The sequence below is a fragment of the Trematomus bernacchii genome, unplaced genomic scaffold (genome assembly GCF_902827165.1).
Source record: "Trematomus bernacchii unplaced genomic scaffold, fTreBer1.1, whole genome shotgun sequence".
Lineage (NCBI taxonomy): Eukaryota > Metazoa > Chordata > Actinopteri > Perciformes > Nototheniidae > Trematomus > Trematomus bernacchii.
The window spans coordinates 292,081-312,877 of record NW_022987769.1 but is presented as its reverse complement, the minus strand read 5'-3'; the positions used below and the strand labels follow the sequence as shown (position 1 = coordinate 312,877).

The following is a 20,797-nucleotide window of genomic DNA, read 5'->3' as shown; positions in this document are numbered from 1 at the left end:
TCAGGTGTGAGTGACGGGAAGCAAACAGCTTGTGTGGAGATGAGTGCGTGTTAACCTGTTTACATCAGAGCGTGACTGGCAGGCATATATTGTTCCTCTGAATGCGGATACATTCATTAAGGTGAATATATTGGACATAAAATAAATGATAGATTGAAAGATACGACTCATATGGTCTTATGGTCTGGAACACGCGTCCCAACAAGTTCTCCCGTCCCTCAGTGGCTTCAGTAGAGATTAGGTTTTAAAGTCACTTCAAACGTCAGGACTGTTTCAGGACGCTTACTTGGTGATGGGTCTTCCTCCGTGGCTCTTGGGGGGTTCCCACTTGAGCTCAACATGTCTCTTGGTGACCTCGACCACGGTGAGGGCGTAGGGGGGTCCGGGGGTGGCTGCAGGGTGCATGGAGAATAAATCAGTTTGAGGGTACAGAAGATGGAGGGTCCATCATGAAGCTCTCGTAGAGACAACTCGTTTATGAAGTTAAAATACTTCTTACTTAACATTTACTTTCTTTCTCAATATTTTGACATTTCTCTTGACACGGAAGACTCTCATCTCAAAATGTACAACTTGGTTCTCACTATTTGCTTCATCCCAACATTTAAAGTGCAGAAAGGATGGTCTGTGATATGTTCTTATTCACAGCCAATCTGTTGCCGTGGGTGAAGCCTTCAGCTCTAACACAGTTTATGACCCTGACCATGCTCACTAGCGATGAGAGCCCTAGAAGCAGCCGGTACTCACTGAATGTGTCTTTGGCGAGCACGGCGTCCTCCATCTCGCAGAACTCTCCCATCCCGGCGCTGTTCTCTGCAGCGACGCGGAACACGTAGAGCGAGCCCTCGTTGAGCGGCGTCACGGTGTACTTCAGCTCCTTCACCGTGGTGTCCACCGCCTGCCAGGCTTTGCGCCGGACGTCCCTCTTCTCCACCACGTAGTTAGTGATGGGGGAGCCTCCGTCGCTGCTGGGAGCCTGCCACTTCAGACCCGCCGACACCTTAGTGATGGACGCCACCTCCAGCCACTGGGGCGCAGAGGGGGGGACTGAGGGGGTGGGACATTCTTGTTATTATACTGTAGTATGTCATGCTTAGACCCTCCCACATGTACCCCAACATTTTACTGTATTTGTGATTCAATACAAACTCTGAATCGAGGAGATGATAGGTTTGAGGTAGATTGGATATTTTTTGAGGTCGCAGTTTTAGATTAAAGTTGTAAACTCAAAAGAATACTTGTTTCAGCAAAAGGACATGGTTTGTCTACCCCAGATATCCCTGTTCCACTGAAATGGGTTCTGTTCTAGTTCTGTCCTGGGGGCAGTTTGGTTCAATTTCAGAACCACTTAAAAACTAGTTTGCTTTTCCACCACTCAGAGCCTGAGAGAAATCATAACCTCACACGTACGAAAACCTCTCCCAATAACGATGGGGACGAGCGTCAGAACCATGCTCATGTTGATCCTAAAGTTACGGAGCCAGATGAAAGTGACATAGTTTGCCACCATGACTCAGCATTTGTTGACTGCTGCTCGTCCAATCGTGTCAGACCTACCATCTGCAGCTGAGAGTAATAATTCTCTTTCATCAGTAACGCCCCGTTAGCGACATAGCGCCTGAATGAAGGATGCATGATGTGTGGTTCCTCTGGTGTCACTCACAGAGCCTCTCCTTGCAGACCACGGGGTCGCTGGGCTCCGACGCCTCGCTCTCCCCGGCCTTGTTGATGGCCTTCACCCTGAAGCAGTACTCCTGATGCTCCACCAGGCCGGTGAGCTGCTGCTCCGTCTGCGGGACGTCCTCCATCAGCCGGATCCACTCCTCGCTGCCGGCCTTCTGGAACTCGATGATGTAGCTCTCGATCTTCGCCCCGCCGTCGTGCTCCGGACGGGTCCAGGCCAGCAGGGCGGTGGTCTTACCCACCTCCCGGATGGCAGGTTTGCCTGGAGCCCAGGGAGGATCTGCAGCAGACACACATTAGATATTAAAGCTGATAACAAGAACCACACATTAGATATTAGAGTCTCATCAAACGTAATGAAGTGCTACCGATGGGGTCTTTGATGAGCACCGGGTCCGTCTCCACGCTGGGCTTTCCGGGTCCAGCCAGATTCTCGGCCAGAACTCTGAAGCTGTACTTCTTCTTGGTGGGGAGTCCCTTCACCCTGGAGACAACATTCAATACATATGAATACACATGATATGAACACCTTCTCTCTATCTGAATACCGTGTGAGTCCTCACCTGAAGGTGGTGTCCTTGATGGGCAGCTTGTTGCATCTGATCCACTTGTCGCTCTCTGGTTCGAACTTCTCGATCCAGTACCCGGTGATGGGACTGCCGCCGTCCTCGTCCGGCTCGAACCAGGTCAGAGACACGGCATCTTTGGTGATGTCCGAGGGAGTGACTCTGGTTGGAGCACCAGGAGGATCTGAAACAGACAGAAGGTGTTCTGAATTATCCAGAAACTGGATGTGGTCGCAGTGGACTAGTGTTTATGGACTTCAACACGTAGACTTCTGTCTCGTAGACTTCTGTCTCGTATAACTCTGTCTCGTAGACTTCTGTCTCGTAGACTTCTGTCTCGTATAACTCTATCTCGTAGACTTCTGTCTCGTAGACTTCTGTCTCGTAGACTTCTGTCTCGTATAACTCTGTCTCGTAGACTTCTGTCTCGTAGACTTCTGTCTCGTAGACTTCTGTCTCGTAGACTTCTATCTCGTAGACTTCTGTCTCGTAGACTTCTATCTAGTGGACTTCTGTCTCGTAGACTTCTGTCTCGTAGACTTCTGTCTCGTAGACTTCTGTCTAGTGGACTTCTGTCTCGTAGACTTCTGTCTCGTATAACTCTGTCTCGTAGACTTCTGTCTCGTAGACTTCTGTCTCGTATAACTCTGTCTCGTAGACTTCTGTCTCGTAGACTTCTGTCTCGTAGACTTCTGTCTCGTAGACTTCTATCTAGTGGACTTCTGTCTCGTAGACTTCTGTCTCGTATAACTCTGTCTCGTAGACTTCTGTCTCGTATAACTCTGTCTCGTAGACTTCTGTCTCGTAGACTTCTGTCTCGTAGACTTCTGTCTCGTAGACTTCTGTCTCGTATAACTCTGTCTCGTAGACTTCTGTCTCGTAGACTTCTGTCTCGTAGACTTCTGTCTCGTAGACTTCTGTCTCGTATAACTCTGTCTCGTGGACTTCTGTCTCGTAGACTTCTGTCTCGTAGACTTCTGTCTCGTAGACTTCTGTCTCGTAGACTTCTATCTAGTGGACTTCTGTCTCGTAGACTTCTGTCTCGTAGACTTCTATCTAGTGGACTTCTGTCTCGTAGACTTCTGTCTCGTAGACTTCTGTCTCGTAGACTTCTATCTAGTGGACTTCTGTCTCGTAGACTTCTGTCTCGTATAACTCTGTCTCGTAGACTTCTGTCTCGTAGACTTCTGTCTCGTAGACTTCTGTCTCGTATAACTCTGTCTCGTAGACTTCTGTCTCGTAGACTTCTGTCTCGTAGACTTCTGTCTCGTAGACTTCTATCTAGTGGACTTCTGTCTCGTAGACTTCTGTCTCGTAGACTTCTGTCTCGTAGACTTCTGTCTCGTATAACTCTGTCTCGTAGACTTCTGTCTCGTATAACTCTGTCTCGTAGACTTCTGTCTCGTAGACTTCTGTCTCGTAGACTTCTGTCTCGTATAACTCTGTCTCGTAGACTTCTGTCTCGTAGACTTCTGTCTCGTATAACTCTGTCTCGTGGACTTCTGTCTCGTAGACTTCTGTCTCGTATAACTCTGTCTCGTAGACTTCTGTCTCGTAGACTTCTGTCTCGTAGACTTCTGTCTCGTAGACTTCTAGATAAAAGAAGACAGCAGTAGGAACAGTTCCTCATAGACTTCTATAGAACGTACCGAAGGAATACTTGGCGATGATGGGCGCGTGCTCGGCCGGCTGTCCAATGCCGTACTGGTTCTCAGCGCTGACCCTGAACACGTACTCCTTCAGCGCCATCAGCTTGCAGGCCTTGAAGGTGGTGTGCTTCACCGTGGCCGACAGCTTCACCCACTCCTCTTTGTCCGTCTGTCGGCTCTCCACGATGTAGTTGGTGATGAGCGAGCCGCCGTCGTCCCGGGGCGGGTTCCACGCCATGCAGCACGACTCGTTGGTGATGTCAGAGAGGTCGAAGGCGGCGGGGGGGCCGGGTTTATCTGAGAGGACGGGGCAAAACGTGAGCATTACTCAAACTGTCCGTCCAGGACCACACCACACTGAGACATGAGTCAGCTGTACACCACACTGAGACATGAGTCAGCTGCACACCACACTGAGACATGAGTCAGCTGGACACCACACTGAGACATGAGTCAGCTGTACACTACACTGAGACATGAGTCAGCTGTACACCACACTGAGACATGAGTCAGCTGGACACCACACTGAGACATGAGTCAGCTGTACACCACACTGAGACATGAGTCAGCTGTACACCACACTGAGACATGAGTCAGCTGTACACCACACTGAGACATGAGTCAGCTGGACACCACACTGAGACATGAGTCAGCTGTACACCACACTGAGACATGAGTCAGCTGTACACCACACTGAGACATGAGTCAGCTGGACACCACACTGAGACATGAGTCAGCTGGACACCACACTGAGACATGAGTCAGCTGTACACCACACTGAGACATGAGTCAGCTGTACACCACACTGAGACATGAGTCAGCTGTACACCACACTGAGACATGAGTCAGCTGTACACCACACTGAGACATGAGTCAGCTGGACACCACACTGAGACATGAGTCAGCTGTACACCACACTGAGACATGAGTCAGCTGTACACCACACTGAGACATGAGTCAGCTGGACACCACACTGAGACATGAGTCAGCTGGACACCACACTGAGACATGAGTCAGCTGTACACCACACTGAGACATGAGTCAGCTGTACACCACACTGAGACATGAGTCAGCTGGACACCACACTGAGACATGAGTCAGCTGGACACCACACTGAGACATGAGTCAGCTGGACACCACACTGAGACATGAGTCAGCTGCACACCACACTGAGACATGAGTCAGCTGTACACCACACTGAGACATGAGTCAGCTGGACTGGATGCACTGAATGCCCGGACACTTCTAAACTCGTTACTCCTTTAAAACACATTTAATTCAAACCATTATTTACCTTTGCCATAGATCTGTGTTTATTAAACATTACATATTTTAAACCAATACTCGAATGATTAATAAATGTTTTGTTGTAGACCTGATTAGATTATTTCTAGGGTCGGTGTATTGAAGTGTTTGTAAGTTGCAGTGGATATAAGCCTCAGCTAAATGATTGTCAAACAGGCGTGCAGTTTTGGATATTGTGGTGCATGCTGGGTAACATACCCAGGATGTTGACGTCAATGGTGGCGGTGGCGCGCCCGCAGGCGTTGACGGCCTCGATGATGTAGGTGGCGGTGTCGCCCCGGGTGCTGTTGGCGATGGACAGCTTGGAGTGTCCGGGCTGAGTGTCCATGGTGATGCGGTCGTCGGCCTTCAGGACCTGGTCCGCTTTGGTCCACTTCACCCTCGGGTCGGGCTTGCCCTTCACGTCGGCCGGCAGCTCGATCTTAGTGCCGGCCCGGGCCGTCAGACCCGCCAGCAGCTTCACGTCCAGCTGGATCTCCGGAGGCTCTGCAGAGACATCACAGAGTCAGAGACATTTAACAAAAACGAACTTCCTGTGCAGAAATAAAACATGTTTCCATAACTGCCCATGCTTCCTGCTCTGATTCAAGACCCCGCTCTGATTCAAGACCCCGCTCTGATTCAAGACCCCGCCCTGATTCAAGACCCCGCCCTGATTCAAGACCCCGCCCTGATTCAAGACCCCGCTCTGATTCAAGACCCCGCTCTGATTCAAGACCCCGCCCTGATTCAAGACCCCGCTCTGATTCAAGACCCCGCCCTGATTCAAGACCCCGCCCTGATTCATGACCCCGCTCTGATTCAAGACCCCGCCCTGATTCAAGACCCCGCTCTGATTCAAGACCCCGCTCTGATTCAAGACCCCGCCCTGATTCAAGACCCCGCTCTGATTCAAGACCCCGCCCACCTCTGGCGTCCACGGCCTGAATCTCGTCGGTGGCCCTGCAGGGTCTGCTGGCCCCCAGCTTGTTGAAGGCTCGGATCCTGTAGGCGTACCACTGGCCCTCGATCAGCCCGGTCACCTGCATCCTGAGAGAGAAACACACAGTTATTAGAAGGCGTTGCCCCGGCTGCAGACAGGAGGGTAAACAGCAGGAAACAGTTCTTACTTCAGCTCGGGGATGGGCTCTCCGCAGGGCTCCCACTTATCCGTCCCGCGCTGACACTTGTCCACAACGTAGCCTTTGATGGGAGCGCCTCCGTCGTACTTCGATGGCTCCCAGAACAGGAAGATGGACTTTCCGCTCTTATCGCGCCACTTCAGGTTCTCCGGAGGATCGGGAATAGCTGTGTGGGGGGGGGGGGAGATAACGCAGGTCAGGCAGTGACTCAGGGTTCAAACACGGTTCAATGCTGGAAAGGCCTTCATATGGTGAGTCTGAAGAGGACTGATGTCTGAGGCTATATCAGAGAAAGCTCGTGTTGGGTCTGTGTGATGCTCAGCGACTCACTGGCGGGCGAGGACACGTTGACGGGCTCGTCGATGTACGCCGGCTCTCCCGGTCCACACTTGTTGCAGGCGGTGACGCTGAACAGATACTCCTTCCCCTCCACCACGTCTGTGATGGTGTGCTCCAGGTCCAGCACGCCCGCCGCCACCTGGAGGGAAATCAGGAGGCGTCAGTCAGGAAATAACACTTAGGAAAAAGTCGGAACTTTGAGAAAAGTCAAGAAATTGAGATATTGTTTGGGTCATTTTGAGAAATGCTGAGAGAAAGTCTGAACTTTGAGAAAATAGTAAACATTATCCTTCTTGAAGCATCTGGACCTGCCACAGTCTTTATTTGTTCTAGATGCAGGCTGTGCACGTTTCTTTACATCTGTACTTTAAAATGAATGAACATGCAACCCGTTGTCAGGGTCAGGGTCTCAGGGGTACCTTGGCCCAGGTCTTGCGGGACACCTCTCTCTTCTCGATCTGGAAGTGAGTGACAGGACTTCCTCCATCGTGCTCGGGCACCTCCCACATCAGGTGCACGTGGTGACGCGTCACCTCCGCCACCTTGAAGTCCTTGGGGGCACTAGGGCATGCTGGGGGAAAAAAGGAAGGGAACAATACATTAATACTTGTATATATATATATATATATATATATATATATATAATGTTTGTATTATTATTTTTCATTTTAAAATCTTGAGTTTATTCTGAAATGCACAATTTAAATGTTATTGAGTATTTTATTCTGCAGTTGACATCAATCTCCCGGGGATTTACCCAGCATGCATTGGAGAATCTACCCTTTGGAAATCTACCCATTGGAAGGTCTACCCAGCATGCATTGTGTGAATGAGTATCTTATTGTGAAGTTACCGATGACGTTGACCTCCACCTCTCCGCTGACGGAGCACACGTCGTTCTCCAGCGTCAGGCTGTAGGTTCCTTTGTCCGGGCGGACGCTCGGGGACACCGTCAGCTCCGTGAAGGTTGGTTTGGTCGTCATGGAGACGCGCTCGTCGGCGGTGCTCAGCTGTTTGTCTCCGAACGTCCACTTGGCGACGGGCGTGGGGTACCCAGTGATCGGCACCCTGATGGTGAGGGGCTGCGGCACGATGACCTCCAGACCGTTCCTGAAGCCACTCAGGTCGAAGTGGGGACCCACTGAGGACACAGGGGGGAGATTTAGATTTATACTTTTACTGAATATCTGAAATATCTGAATATATTTTTACAATTCTTTATTTAGAAGACAGTTGAGAACATTTCACCAGTTACAATGAGATAGACTTGCAGGGAGTAGAAAACATTTGCAATAAGGGAACAGTAAACATTGAAACCCTCCCTCTTATACAATGTTCATGAACTTTATACAATTGATTTAACTATCTTATTGTTCAATTTGTATATCTTCAGGTACCGTGTGGGTCGTCGGCCAGCAGGGGGCCGAGCTGCTCCGCGGGGTCGGAGAGTCCGGCGGCGTTCTCAGCAGAAACTCTGTAGAGGTACTTCTGACCCGGCTTCAGACCCGACACCTGAGAGGAACCAGAACCAGGAGAGTCAACAACAGAAAGAGAGAACCAAAAAGCTGGAGGAGAACCTCCTTTTACTTCTGCTCTAAAGACAAGGTCATCTACAGAAGGGCGTGAGGGACACGTGGAAATGATTTGAGATCTGAGATTTAAGTCAGAAGTCAAACATTCTGAGAAAAAACACAATTTTGAGAAAGTCAGATCTTTGAGAAAAGTTAAATTATTTCTGAAATTTCGAGAAAAGTGAAAATATTTTCAAAGAAACTGAAAATGTTGAAAAAAAATTCAGAATTCTAAGAAACATTCTTAAAATGTATAGAAACATTTCACGATTTTATGAAACATTTCACAATTTTAAGAAAAAAGTTTCCTTAGAAAAGTATGAAATGACTTCTCATAACTAAACAAAAGCATTTCATATATGTCCTAATCCTTCTCTAGATCAATCAGAGTAAACATAGTGCTAGTGGTCGTACGCGGTAGTGCAGGTCCTGGCACAGCCGGGCGTTGCAGCGCATCCACTTGTCGGAGCCGTCGTCACTCTTCTGGATGATGTAGCCGGTGATCATGCTGCCTCCGGTGCTGCTGGGCGTCTCCCAGGTGAGGGTGACGGCCGTCTGCACCTGGTCGCTGTAGTTCAGGTTCAGGGGGGGGGATGGACGGTCTGCACAGAGGGGCGGGGGTTAGTACACAGAAACACAGCAGCAGAAGTTAAACGAGCGTGCGGCGGCTCACCGATGGGGTCCATGATCTTCACGGGCTTGGTGGCGGCGCTGGGCCTGCCGATGCCCGCCTTGTTCTCGGCGCGGACCCTGAAGATGTACTCCTTGTTCTCCACGACGTCGTTCAGCGCGGCTGAGCGGTCCGCCGCGGCGCACACCATGGCCGCCTCCCACTTCACCGAGGTGCGGTCGCGCAGCTCGATCACGTAGTTGGTGATCTCCGAGCCGCCGTCCTTCAGCGGGGGCTCCCAGGACAGAGTGGCACCGTAACGGTTCACCACGCCCACCGCCACGTTCTGCGGGGCGTCGGGAACGTCTGGGAGAAGGAAGGAACAAACAGGAAGTCATTATGGTGCACACACAGGTGTTATTAATTACTTCTGAATGTGAGAGAGACTTGAGAAAAGAATTTTAGAGGAGATCTAAATATAAGAGAGGCAGAAGGGGGGGCTGTTTCTTACCGAACTTGTTCTTGGCCTGCACGGCCTCCTCGGTGGCGGAGAGCGGTCCGCTGCCGACACGGTTCTTGGCGCAGACCCTGAACAGATACTTGCTGTCTCGCTGCAGGCCGCTCACGCAGTACTCGGGCGCGTCAGCGCGGTCCGTCGACAGAGTCCACGTCTTACGCTTTATGTCGCGCCTCTCCACAACGTACGACAAGATCTTGCTGCCGCCGTCGCTCTCTGGCTCCTCCCACGCTAAACTTACCTCTCCATCAGACGTGTCCACGACCCGAAGGTTCTTCACCTGCCCGGGGACGTCTGGGGGGAAACACATCTCATCAGGCTCTCAACACTTGTTATTATAATACGATAATATGATACGATAATACTTTAAAGGTCAGATCAAGTCTGAGATGCTCCTTGCATCCCAGCGGCTCCATGTGGAACATCACAGAGAGCCTTCAGCGTGATCTGATCTGTAGCTCTGTGTTCACTGAGAGGACTGGAGCACAGAGGATGCTTCAGGCTGACTGGAGCACAGAGGATGCTTCAGGCTGACTGGAGCACAGAGGATGCTTCAGGCTGACTGGAGCACAGAGGATGCTTCAGGCTGACTGGAGCACAGAGGATGCTTCAGACTGACTGGAGCACAGAGGATGCTTCAGGCTGACTGGAGCACAGAGGATGCTTCAGACTGACTGGAGCACAGAGGATGCTTCAGGCTGACTGGAGCACAGAGGATGCTTCAGGCTGACTGGAGCACAGAGGATGCTTCAGGCTGACTGGAGCACAGAGGATGCTTCAGGCTGACTGGAACACAGAGGATGCTTCAGGCTGACTGGAGCACAGAGGATGCTTCAGGCTGACTGGAGCACAGAGGATGCTTCAGACTGACTGGAGCACAGAGGATGCTTCAGACTGACTGGAGCTCAGAGGATGCTTCAGACTGACTGGAGCACAGAGGATGCTTCAGGCTGACTTTAGCAGTTCTCTGTCAGAGCATGCTTTGGGTGTGACGGATACTTAGTGCTCAGGTGACAGGAACAGGAAGTGGGACTCACCGATGACGTCCAGGTTGATGAAGGCCTCTCCCTCTCCATGCTTGTTGCGGATCAGGATCCGGTATCGGCCGCAGTCCTCCTTGCGGGGGCTCTTCATGCGGTACTCCGTCTTGTCGGCCGAGGTGTCGATGTTCTGCACCGGCAGGCTGGTTCCCTCGTGGAACCACTCGGCGTCGGCGCGAGGATACGCGTCGTATGGCACCGTCATCATGAAGGGCTTCCTGGCGTCCGTCAGCAGGTTCTGGTCCGTGGTTTTGATCTTAGGGATCGCTGTGAGACGGATCAGAGAGAGGACGGGAAAGGGTTAGTGAGGAACCTGGAGTATCTCTCTGGTTCCTGAAACAGCTGAAGAGGCAAAGCGTGTCATTTTAAGTGTGTTGTTTTCATAATAATAATAATAAATAACAATAATAAGTCAGGTGTTGCGTTCACTGACCTGCCAGCTCCAGCTTGGCGCGGGCGTCCTTGTCTTTGGCCACCAGGCGGTACTCGCCCTGGTCTCTGGGCCGGATCTCGCAGACCTGCAGCCGGTGGATCTTGCCCTCGCTGATCATCTGGTACTTGTCTCCCTGCACGATGATCATGTTGTTTCTCATCCACTTCACCTCCACGCGGTCCTTGTTCAGCTCCACCTCGAACACCACGTCGGAGCCGGGGGGCTGGAACGCGTCCTGGGGGGGTCTGATGATCTCCACCGGGGTCTCTGTGGGGGAGAAACAGGGTGAGGACTGGGGGAAAAGAGACTCTCAGAGACCAACAGATCCAGGTTTACTCAGGTCTTACCCTCCACAAAGAGCCGGGCCCGGGTCCTCCTCTCGTCCAATCCACAGGCGTACTCACACTCATCGTCCGGCCGGCACACCTTGATGACCAGCCGGCACGTCTTCCCCTCACGCTCCATGTGGTACCTGAACACACAGGAACATAAATCATACATTTTATTTATTTATTCCTCCCCACTCTGATACTCTACTATTCATGTATAGAGTAAATAAAAGAGGGCCCAGGATGGAACCCTGTGGTACCCCTTAAGGACTTGATGAAAGCCGTACCTGGGTCCTTCTCTGATCTCCCGTCCGTTCCTGTACCACTTGACGGCGGCCTTTTCCTTGCTCATCTTGCAGGTGAACTCTGCGTCCTCGAACTCGGTGACGGTGGTGTCTCGGAGCTGTGCGGTGAAGTCGGTGGGCGCCTCGCTGATGATCAGCTCGGCCGCACACTTGTCGTCTCCGACCACGGCGGTGTACTCGCCCTCGTCGTCCATCAGGCAGTCCTTGACGGTGAGCGTGTGCTTCAGGCCGTCGGCGCGGTACACGATGCGTTTGCTGAGCGTCACTTCCTGTCCCGCCTTCAGCCAGCGCACCGTGACCTCGGGCCGGTTCACCTTACAGGTGAAGCCGATCGTCTTCTTCTCCTGAGTCTCAACATCCTCGATGGGGTCCAGGAACCGCAGCTTCTCCTCTGCAGGGAGGGGGGTCACATGTTAATAAACTGCTGCATAATATCACTACTTCATAATATCACTACTACCATTTTTTTTATCTTTTTATTTTAAATATATTTCCTCAAAGCAGATTACTTGTATGTAAAAAACTTAAATGTCTAAATTATTATATATGAATACCCTTTTCGACTTTCACTGAGTTATATCTTTGTTAACCCTTTAAATGCCCGTGTTTTTAAGAACTGTTTTTAACCCAGAGCTGTAGATGATAGTTCAGGTGTAGTTCAGGTGTAGTTAGGGTGTAGTTCAGGTGTAGTTACGGTGTAGTTCAGGTGTAGTTAGGGTGTAGTTCAGGTGTAGTTAGGGTGTAGTTAGGGTGTAGTTCAGGTGTAGTTCAGGTGTAGTTCAGGTGTAGTTAGGGTGTAGTTAGGGTGTAGTTAGGGTGTAGTTCAGGTGTAGTTCAGGTGTAGTTCAGGTGTAGTTAGGGTGTAGTTAGGGTGTAGTTCAGGTGTAGTTAGGGTGTAGTTCAGGTGTAGTTCAGGTGTAGTTAGGGTGTAGTTCAGGTGTAGTTAGGGTGTAGTTAGGGTGTAGTTCAGGTGTAGTTCAGGTGTAGTTAGGGTGTAGTTAGGGTGTAGTTCAGGTGTAGTTAGGGTGTAGTTCAGGTGTAGTTCAGGTGTAGTTCAGGTGTAGTTAGGGTGTAGTTCAGGTGTAGTTAGGGTGTAGTTCATGTGTAGTTCAGGTGTAGTTCAGGTGTAGTTAGGGTGTAGTTAGGGTGTAGTTCAGGTGTAGTTAGGGTGTAGTTCAGGTGTAGTTCAGGTGTAGTTCAGGTGTAGTTAGGGTGTAGTTCAGGTGTAGTTCAGGTGTAGTTCAGGTGTAGTTCAGGTGTAGTTCATGTGTAGTTCAGGTGTAGTTCAGGTGTAGTTCAGGTGTAGTTCATGTGTAGTTCAGGTGTAGTTCAGGTGTAGTTCAGGTGTAGTTCAGGTGTAGTGCAGGTGTAGTTCAAGTGTAGTTCAGGCGTGTTTACCTGCCACGGCGGCGCGGGCGCTGCACTTGGCCTGTTCTGCTCTCTGATTGGTCAGGCTGATGGTGTATACCGCCTCGTCGTTCTTGCTGGCCTCGCGGATCCTCAGCGAGAACACGTTGTCTCTCTGAGCCATCATGTACTTGCTGCTCTCGAATATGGTCTCCTCGTTCTTCAGCCACTTGGCCTTCGCTCCCTCTGTGTTCGTCTCACAGTTGAACACGATCTCTCCTCCCTCCTTCACCTCCGTGTCCTTGATGGGCGTGACCACCCTCAGTTTCTCTGAAAGAGAGCGAGCATTAAACTCTGAACCCATGAAGGCAACACAGAGCCCTCTAATAAACAACAACACAGAGCAGTTTAATAAACAACAACACAGAGCAGTTTAATAAACAACAACACAGAGCAACAGGACGTGGTGCTCCTTAATAACAACAACGTGGTGCTCTTTGATAACAACAACGTGGTGCTCCTTAATAACAACAACGTGGTGCTCTTTGATAACAACAACGTGGTGCTCTTTGATAAACTCACCGATGACGGTCAGCTCTGCGGACGCCTTCACGCCCCCGATGTGGGCCACGTACCCTCCCTCGTCCTTCACCTCGCAGCTTTTCACAATAAGAGCGCGTCTCTTTCCCTCGCTCACAATGGAGAACTTCTCTCCTTCCTGCACCTCCTTCTCTCCTCTGAACCATTTCACCTCGTACGAGTCTTTAGAAACAGAGCAGCTGAACTCCGCCTTCTCTCCTTCAACCACCTCCTGGCTCTGAGGACGGGCGATGAACTCTGCTGCCAACTCTGAGAGGAGGAAGAAGAGGAGGAAGAGGAGGAGGATTATATACAGTGTTGTATAGTGTCTATAAGCAGGGGTGCACACAACTTTCTCAGTGAGGTACTCAGATGAGCACCTGGAGTCAGTGTTTGGTACTCCAACTTCTGGCTCCCCTCAAAGTTCCCATGAAGCCCTCTGTATCACGAATGTCAACGGGGGGGGCGGGGGGCGGGGTGGTAGTGGAGTACAGAGCTTCGTGACCACAGAGCGTGTGAACGTTGTGATCAGCTGTTTTAGCGCAGGGCTGCTGTACAGACCGACGTTAACAGCATGTCTGTGCACACGGAGACCGACTCTGTCGTCCGGTGATCTAACCGCCTTCTGGAAAAGCTTCACAAGTACATCGGTACGCAAATGCGCTTTGTGACACAAGTGACGGTACGCATTTCAGATTGTTGCCGCGCATGCGTACCTGCGTACCAGTTATGTGCACCCCTGTCTATAAGCTTGCAAAGCATCAGCAGCTTTATCAACCTTTACCTCCCAAAGAAACCGTTTTTTAAGCTTTGAAATGAACTGCTTAACCTGTTAAGCACCAAGCCTGTTTTTCATGTTTCAGGCTCGAAAATGACATGCCCAAAACAAATGACTACAACTTAACTTCTAAAAGGGTTATATGAATAATTTATTTTATCAAAGCAAGGTTACATCTGTGAGTTGGATGTAGAAGTGTCAGAATCAATATAGATGTTTTTTATTTTAAAGAAAATTCAGATTTTACATAGTAAAAAACTGTAAATTATAGTGTCCGTCCAAAAATTATTTTTTACTTATAGTGAAAACTACCCTTGGATGATGGGTTAGTAGACTAAAAGCTTTAGGAATCCAAAGTACAACATATAATAAGTACCCTGTATCAAGATTGATGCAAAACAAGTGACATTTGACCTTTTTAGAGAGATTTAGCCAAAACCACCCCACCTCTGAGGTGATTTGGGTGAAAATGTTTTTTTTTCCATATTTCTGGCCCCCCTTGCTCGATTTTGATGGTTGACACCTCTTTCTGACCGTTAGAGCCAATAGAATCGAAGGGGGAGTCCCCCACACACACACATTGTGAAGAGAAAAGGTGGGGGCTGTGCGCATGTAATTTAGCATCAGAGTGGACCTATCTCTAGCTTTGACATTGGGAAACGAAAAAGCAGTTTTATTGCTTATGGATTATCAGAAATCATTTCAGAGAGGACACAGACACATTGGATGAACCTATGGATTAACTGCAGCATCGTTTTTGTATCGTTTTAATGCCATTGAAGACCAGTTTTGACCAAGGTAAGCCATGTTAGCGTTTCTAGCTACCTAGCTCCACATGTTCTGATGTACGCTTTCATTTATAGCGTCGCAAATGTTTATCACTGAGTGTTGAGGTGGGCACCACTAGATTCAGTGTCTTCAGGAGATGCTAATCGAGGGGTTGGCTGTGCATCTAGGATAAGTAATAAGGGAGTTATGAGTGAGTTTAAGTGCCGTTTTAGGTTACATTATTTCGCTCGTGGCTAATTCAGAGGCTGAGTGTTAGCATTGTGGTTTTTTTTTGGAAAAAAAAATTAAAAAGATCAGTTAGCTGAGTTTCTTCCCGTTACATGGATATAAAACATTCATAGTTTATTAAATATTAAGATTCCTTAGACGTTGTTTCCTGCAAATGACGCGTTTATCCGCCCGGTACCGTGGGGGCGGTGCGTAACAGGTTAAGTGTCAATGCTGCAAAGTCATCCCTCCACTCTTTGATTCTATCACACATTGAATACTGTTTGACAAACTGGTCGTTTGCTTGTGCCACAAACCTGAAACCCATAGAACAGCTGAGAGAGAGAGCTATCAAGGTGTTTGACAGAAAGCCTTATTCATACCACCACTGTGCCATCCTTGAGATACACAACTTCTTCAGTTTTGACCATTTTAAGTCTTTTAAAAGTATGTGTTTTATTTATAAATGTTTACATGGACTTCCCCCCCCCCCCTCCCTTAGGGGAATTCATCCACAAAAAACACACTGGACGCTGCACTAGGTCAGAAACCAGAGGAGACTGTGAATGTCATGTTCTTATATGTTGTATGTCAGGGACTGCGGATGGAAATGAGCTCAAAGCTAAAATCCGGCATGTTTACACTTGAAGCATTATTTGTCCAAAGTGTTCATGAATGTGCATTGTCCCTACTCACAGAAATGATTAAATACAAATAAAAAGATATTTATATATACCGCTGAGTGACAGCTTGGCGGAGGTGGTGACGGTGGCGCTCAGCCTGCAGCTGTACTCCCCGCCGTCCTCCATCCTCAAGTCCTGGATGATGAGGATCCTCTTCTTCCCGTCACTGATGTGCTCGTAGCGGCCGCCCTCTGGCAGCTCCTCGTCTCCTCTGAACCAGCGCACCTCGGCCGAGGGTTTGGACACCTCGCAGATCAGCTTCACGCTGTCCGTCTCCGTGCCCTCCACGTTGGACAGGTTCTTCGTGAAGCGCGCCGCCTCCTCTGTGGACACCAGACGGAAGGGGTTAATTATTGTATATTTACATCTTATAGTCTGTGAATGTGTCCAGCTGCTTTCTGTGTCTGCTTCTGTTACTGCAGGGAGAGACGCCAAGTCAATGTGTTCATACCAACGTATGAGGACAGTAGCTCACTGACTGGGAGCATCTTGATATGTTTATATGTATACAGGTATATTTGTATAAATGTGTATAAATACCGATGACGGTGAGCATGCCGCAGCTCTTGGCCGTGCGGGCGTCACACTCGTACTCCGCCTCGTCGTCGAAGGCTGATTTGTGAACGATGAGGATCCGACTCACTCCTTTAGACACGATCTCGTACTTCTTCCCCTTCCTGATCTCACTGCCGTCCTTAAACCAGCGCACCTGCAGCACGAACACATCATCAGCATATTATACATAATATACACATTCATATGTAGAGTGGTTGTTAAGAGGTTCTCACCTTGGCAGACTCGCGGGACACTTCGCACTCGAACCTGGCCGACTCCTTCTCCTTCACCTCCACGTCCTGCAGGGGCTTCACGAACTCCACGTGAGGAGCTGAGGGAGAGACCTCGTTAACCCATTACCTCCAACACATCATTCATGTCCTGTGTTGTTCTAGCAGACACTGACCCATTACCTCTAACACATCATTCATGTCCTGTATCGTTCTAGCAGACACTAACCCATTACCTCTAACACATCATTCATGTCCTGTTCTAGCAGACACTGACCCATTACCTCTAACACATCATTCATGTCCTGTATCGTTCTAGCAGACACTGAAGTATGGAAGCCTACAAGGGACTAACCATTTAAAGGTTTGGGTGTCCAACAATTACAGGAACATAAAACAACTGAGGAGTTCGCCTGACGCCGACCTCCAGGAGGTTTGGGTATTTCACTTTATAAAGTCATAAATAAAGGGATTACTATATATATCACTTTTTAAAGTGAACCTCACTTTAAAAAGTGCTATATAAGGAAGCAGGAGGTCCTGATATATAACTTTAAAAAGTAATGAATAAAGTAATATATGTATATTATGTGGTCCTTACGCATGACCTCCAGGAAGCAGGAGGTCTTGAAGTCCCCGGCGTCGCAGGTGTACATCTTGGCGTCGTCGGGGGTGCAATCGAGGACGACGAGCGCCCTCTTCCGTCCCTCGCTGATGACATCATACTTCTTGGTCTTCCTCACTTCCTGTCCCTCTCTGAACCAGCGCACCTCGGCGTCTTCCCGAGAAACTTCACACTCCAGCCGGGCCGCCGCCTCCTCCTCCACCGATTGGTCCTCCAGCGGCCGAGAGAACTCCACCGCCGGCTCTGCACACACACACAGGTTAATATCACACACACACAGGTTAATATCACACACACACACACTCTGCGCCGCGGTGCGTTCAGGGACTCACGTCTGACGATGAGCTGCGCTGCCGTCTGGAAGTCTTTGGAGGTCATCTTCACCTCGCCGGCCTCCGACTGCGTCACGTCTCTGAGCGTCAGCGTGTGGACTTTACCTGCTACACGCGTCTTCACCTGCACACACACACACACACACACACACACACACACACACACACACACACACACACACACACACACACACACACACACACACACACACACACACACACACACACACACACACACACACACACACACTCACACACACACACACACACACACACACACACACACACACACACACACACACACACACACACGCACGTTGTTAAAAACATGAATCTGTGTATTCTTTAAATTCAGATAAAACATATTACTACGTTAGTCTTACTGTTTGTTTATTTGTTATTTATTGTTAACGTTTGATTTGATGCCTTCACTACTGCAGGTTGATGCTAACATGCTAATGCTAATGGTGCCTGGCTCTGCATATCAGGAGGTGACAGTTGGGGTGTGTGTGTGTGTGTGTGTGTGTGTGTGTGTGTGTGTGTGTGTGTGTGTGTGTGTGTGTGTGTGTGTGTGTGTGTGTGTGTGTGTGTGTGTGTGTGTGTGTGTGTGTGTGTGTGTGTGTGTGTGTGTGTGTGTGTGTTACAGATAATGTTATCTGGTATTATTTTTAGCTGCAGCGACACTAGAGCCTCCACAGACTGAGAATCACTTCACAAGAAAATCTGAAAAAACCTTCAAAAATGAATTTAATTCATTCAAAAAAACAATAAAATAAAACCTGAAATACATTTGTAAATGTTTTAGAGATATGTATCTTTTTTTGATTTGTTGTTTTGATTAAATAAGCTTTAAAAATGTTAAATTGTATGAAAATAATTTAACATTTAGTTTGTTGATGTAATATGAATGTGCAATTAATTTAAATCGAATGTTCTGTCTTTAGTTTTTCAGAGTTTATGAATGGAAACAGAATTCTATGACTGAATCTGTTCAAATAAAACACACCCCCACCCCCACAGAGTGTACCCTCACCCTCTCGCTGGCCTCCATCTTCTTCCCGCCCAGGAACCAGTCCACGGCGATGCCCTCGTACGACAGCTCGCTCTCGAAGGTGGCCGTCTCGCCCGCCGTCACCGTGACGTCCTTCAGGGGCCGCAGCAGCCCGATGGAGCGCGCTGAGGAGCAGGAGGACATGTTGAGGACCAGCATGCATCTGGGAGAGGCTCCTCTGAGAGAGGGTCCTCACTCCTGATAAGGGCTAAAATAAACTCAGCAGCTGATTGGCCGATCAGCTGTCCCACTAACGCAACACAGAAACCCTGCTGTGAGAGGTGAGGGCGAACCAGAGTCCCCTCGGAGGGTTAACTATGTATACCTTGAAATACCTTTAATAAAGTACGGCTTAACATCGTTGCTCTGAGTTGGAAAGCTGCTATATATAAAAACATCATGCTCTACTTCTCAGCAGTCATTTAGCATTTATATCTTTCATCAGTCAGTGATTGAACCGAGTTTTACATCTGATTAAAGACTGATAATAACAGCGCTCTGACCTTTGACCCTCAGCTGGGCGTTGGACTTGGCGTTGGCAGCGGAGAAGTCGACTCCTCCGGCCATATCCATCTTCACGTTGTACAGGATCAGCACATGCTTCGTTCCTTCCTCCTTCATCTCCACATCCTGCAGGGACACAAGGAAGAACATTTCAAATACAGAGAGACAAAAGACCAAGTTTGAATGTAGTAGTTTGTATATGTATAGTGGTAGTTTGTATATGTATAGTGGTAGTTTGCATATGTATAGTAGTAGTTTGTATATGTATAGTGGTAGTTTGTATATGTATAGTGGTAGTTTGTATACGTATAGTGGTAGTTTGTATATGTATAGTGGTAGTTTGTATATGTATAGTAGTAGTTTGTACATGTATAGTGGTAGTTTGTACATGTATAGTGGTAGTTTGTATATGTATAGTGGTAGTTTGCATATGTATAGTAGTAGTTTGTACATGTATAGTGGTAGTTTGTATATGTATAGTGGTAGTTTGTATATGTATAGTGGTAGTTTGCATATGTATAGTAGTAGTTTGTATATGTATAGTGGTAGTTTGTATATGTATAGTGGTAGTTTGTATATGTATAGTGGTAGTTTGTACATGTATAGTGGTAGTTTGTACATGTATAGTGGTAGTTTGTACATGTATAGTAGTAGTTTGTATATGTATAGTGGTAGTTTGTATATGTATAGTGGTAGTTTGTATATGTATAGTAGTAGTTTGTATATGTATAGTGGTAGTTTGTATATGTATAGTGGTAGTTTGTATATGTATAGTGGTAGTTTGTATATGTATAGTGGTAGTTTGCATATGTATAGTAGTAGTTTGTATATGTATAGTAGTAGTTTGTATATGTATAGTAGTAGTTTGTATATGTATAGTAGTAGTTTGTACATGTATAGTGGTAGTTTGTATATGTATAGTGGTAGTTTGTATATGTATAGTGGTAGTTTGCATATGTACAGTAGTAGTTTGTATATGTATAGTGGTAGTTTGTATATGTATAGTAGTAGTTTGTATATGTATAGTGGTAGTTTGTACATGTATAGTGGTAGTTTGTACATGTATAGTGGTAGTTTGTACATGTATAGTAGTAGTTTGTATATGTATAGTGGTAGTTTGTATATGTATAGTGGTAGTTTGTATATGTATAGTGGTAGTTTGTATATGTATAGTGGTAGTTTGTATATGTATAGTGGTAGTTTGTATATGTATAGTGGTAGTTTGTATATGTATAGTGGTAGTTTGCATATGTATAGTGGTAGTTTGTATATGTATAGTGGTAGTTTGTATATGTATAGTGGTAGTTTGTCTATGTATAGTGGTAGTTTGTATATGTATAGTGGTAGTTTGTATATGTATAGTGGTAGTTTGTATATGTATAGTAGTAGTTTGTATATGTATAGTAGTAGTTTGTACATGTATAGTGGTAGTTTGTACATGTATAGTAGTAGTTTGTATATGTATAGTGGTAGTTTGTATATGTATAGTGGTAGTTTGTATATGTAGAGTGGTAGTTTGTATATGTATAGTAGTAGTTTGTATATGTATAGTAGTAGTTTGTACATGTATAGTGGTAGTTTGTACATGTATAGTAGTAGTTTGTATATGTATAGTGGTAGTTTGTATATGTATAGTGGTAGTTTGCATA

At 47.8% G+C, this 20,797-nt stretch overlaps 1 protein-coding gene across 1 annotated transcript in view; it reads right to left on the bottom strand.

Moving 5' to 3' along the window:
• Positions 1-20,797, bottom strand: part of LOC117496739 (titin-like) — a gene marked incomplete at its 3' end in the record, with an annotated part of 221,578 nt that overhangs the window by 98,826 nt on the left and 101,955 nt on the right. Inside the window, 29 exon segments of the mRNA XM_034148477.1 lie at positions 287-392; positions 748-1,047; positions 1,664-1,963; positions 2,052-2,167; positions 2,247-2,433; positions 3,899-4,195; positions 5,402-5,689; positions 6,111-6,232; positions 6,313-6,490; positions 6,655-6,802; positions 7,083-7,234; positions 7,517-7,804; positions 8,061-8,175; positions 8,649-8,836; positions 8,908-9,210; positions 9,356-9,655; positions 10,399-10,668; positions 10,835-11,101; positions 11,182-11,306; positions 11,451-11,859; positions 12,867-13,145; positions 13,398-13,664; positions 15,905-16,174; positions 16,392-16,560; positions 16,640-16,737; positions 17,238-17,504; positions 17,594-17,717; positions 18,627-18,769; positions 19,148-19,274. Coding sequence (XP_034004368.1) covers positions 287-392; positions 748-1,047; positions 1,664-1,963; positions 2,052-2,167; positions 2,247-2,433; positions 3,899-4,195; positions 5,402-5,689; positions 6,111-6,232; positions 6,313-6,490; positions 6,655-6,802; positions 7,083-7,234; positions 7,517-7,804; positions 8,061-8,175; positions 8,649-8,836; positions 8,908-9,210; positions 9,356-9,655; positions 10,399-10,668; positions 10,835-11,101; positions 11,182-11,306; positions 11,451-11,859; positions 12,867-13,145; positions 13,398-13,664; positions 15,905-16,174; positions 16,392-16,560; positions 16,640-16,737; positions 17,238-17,504; positions 17,594-17,717; positions 18,627-18,769; positions 19,148-19,274 — 6,203 coding nt within the window.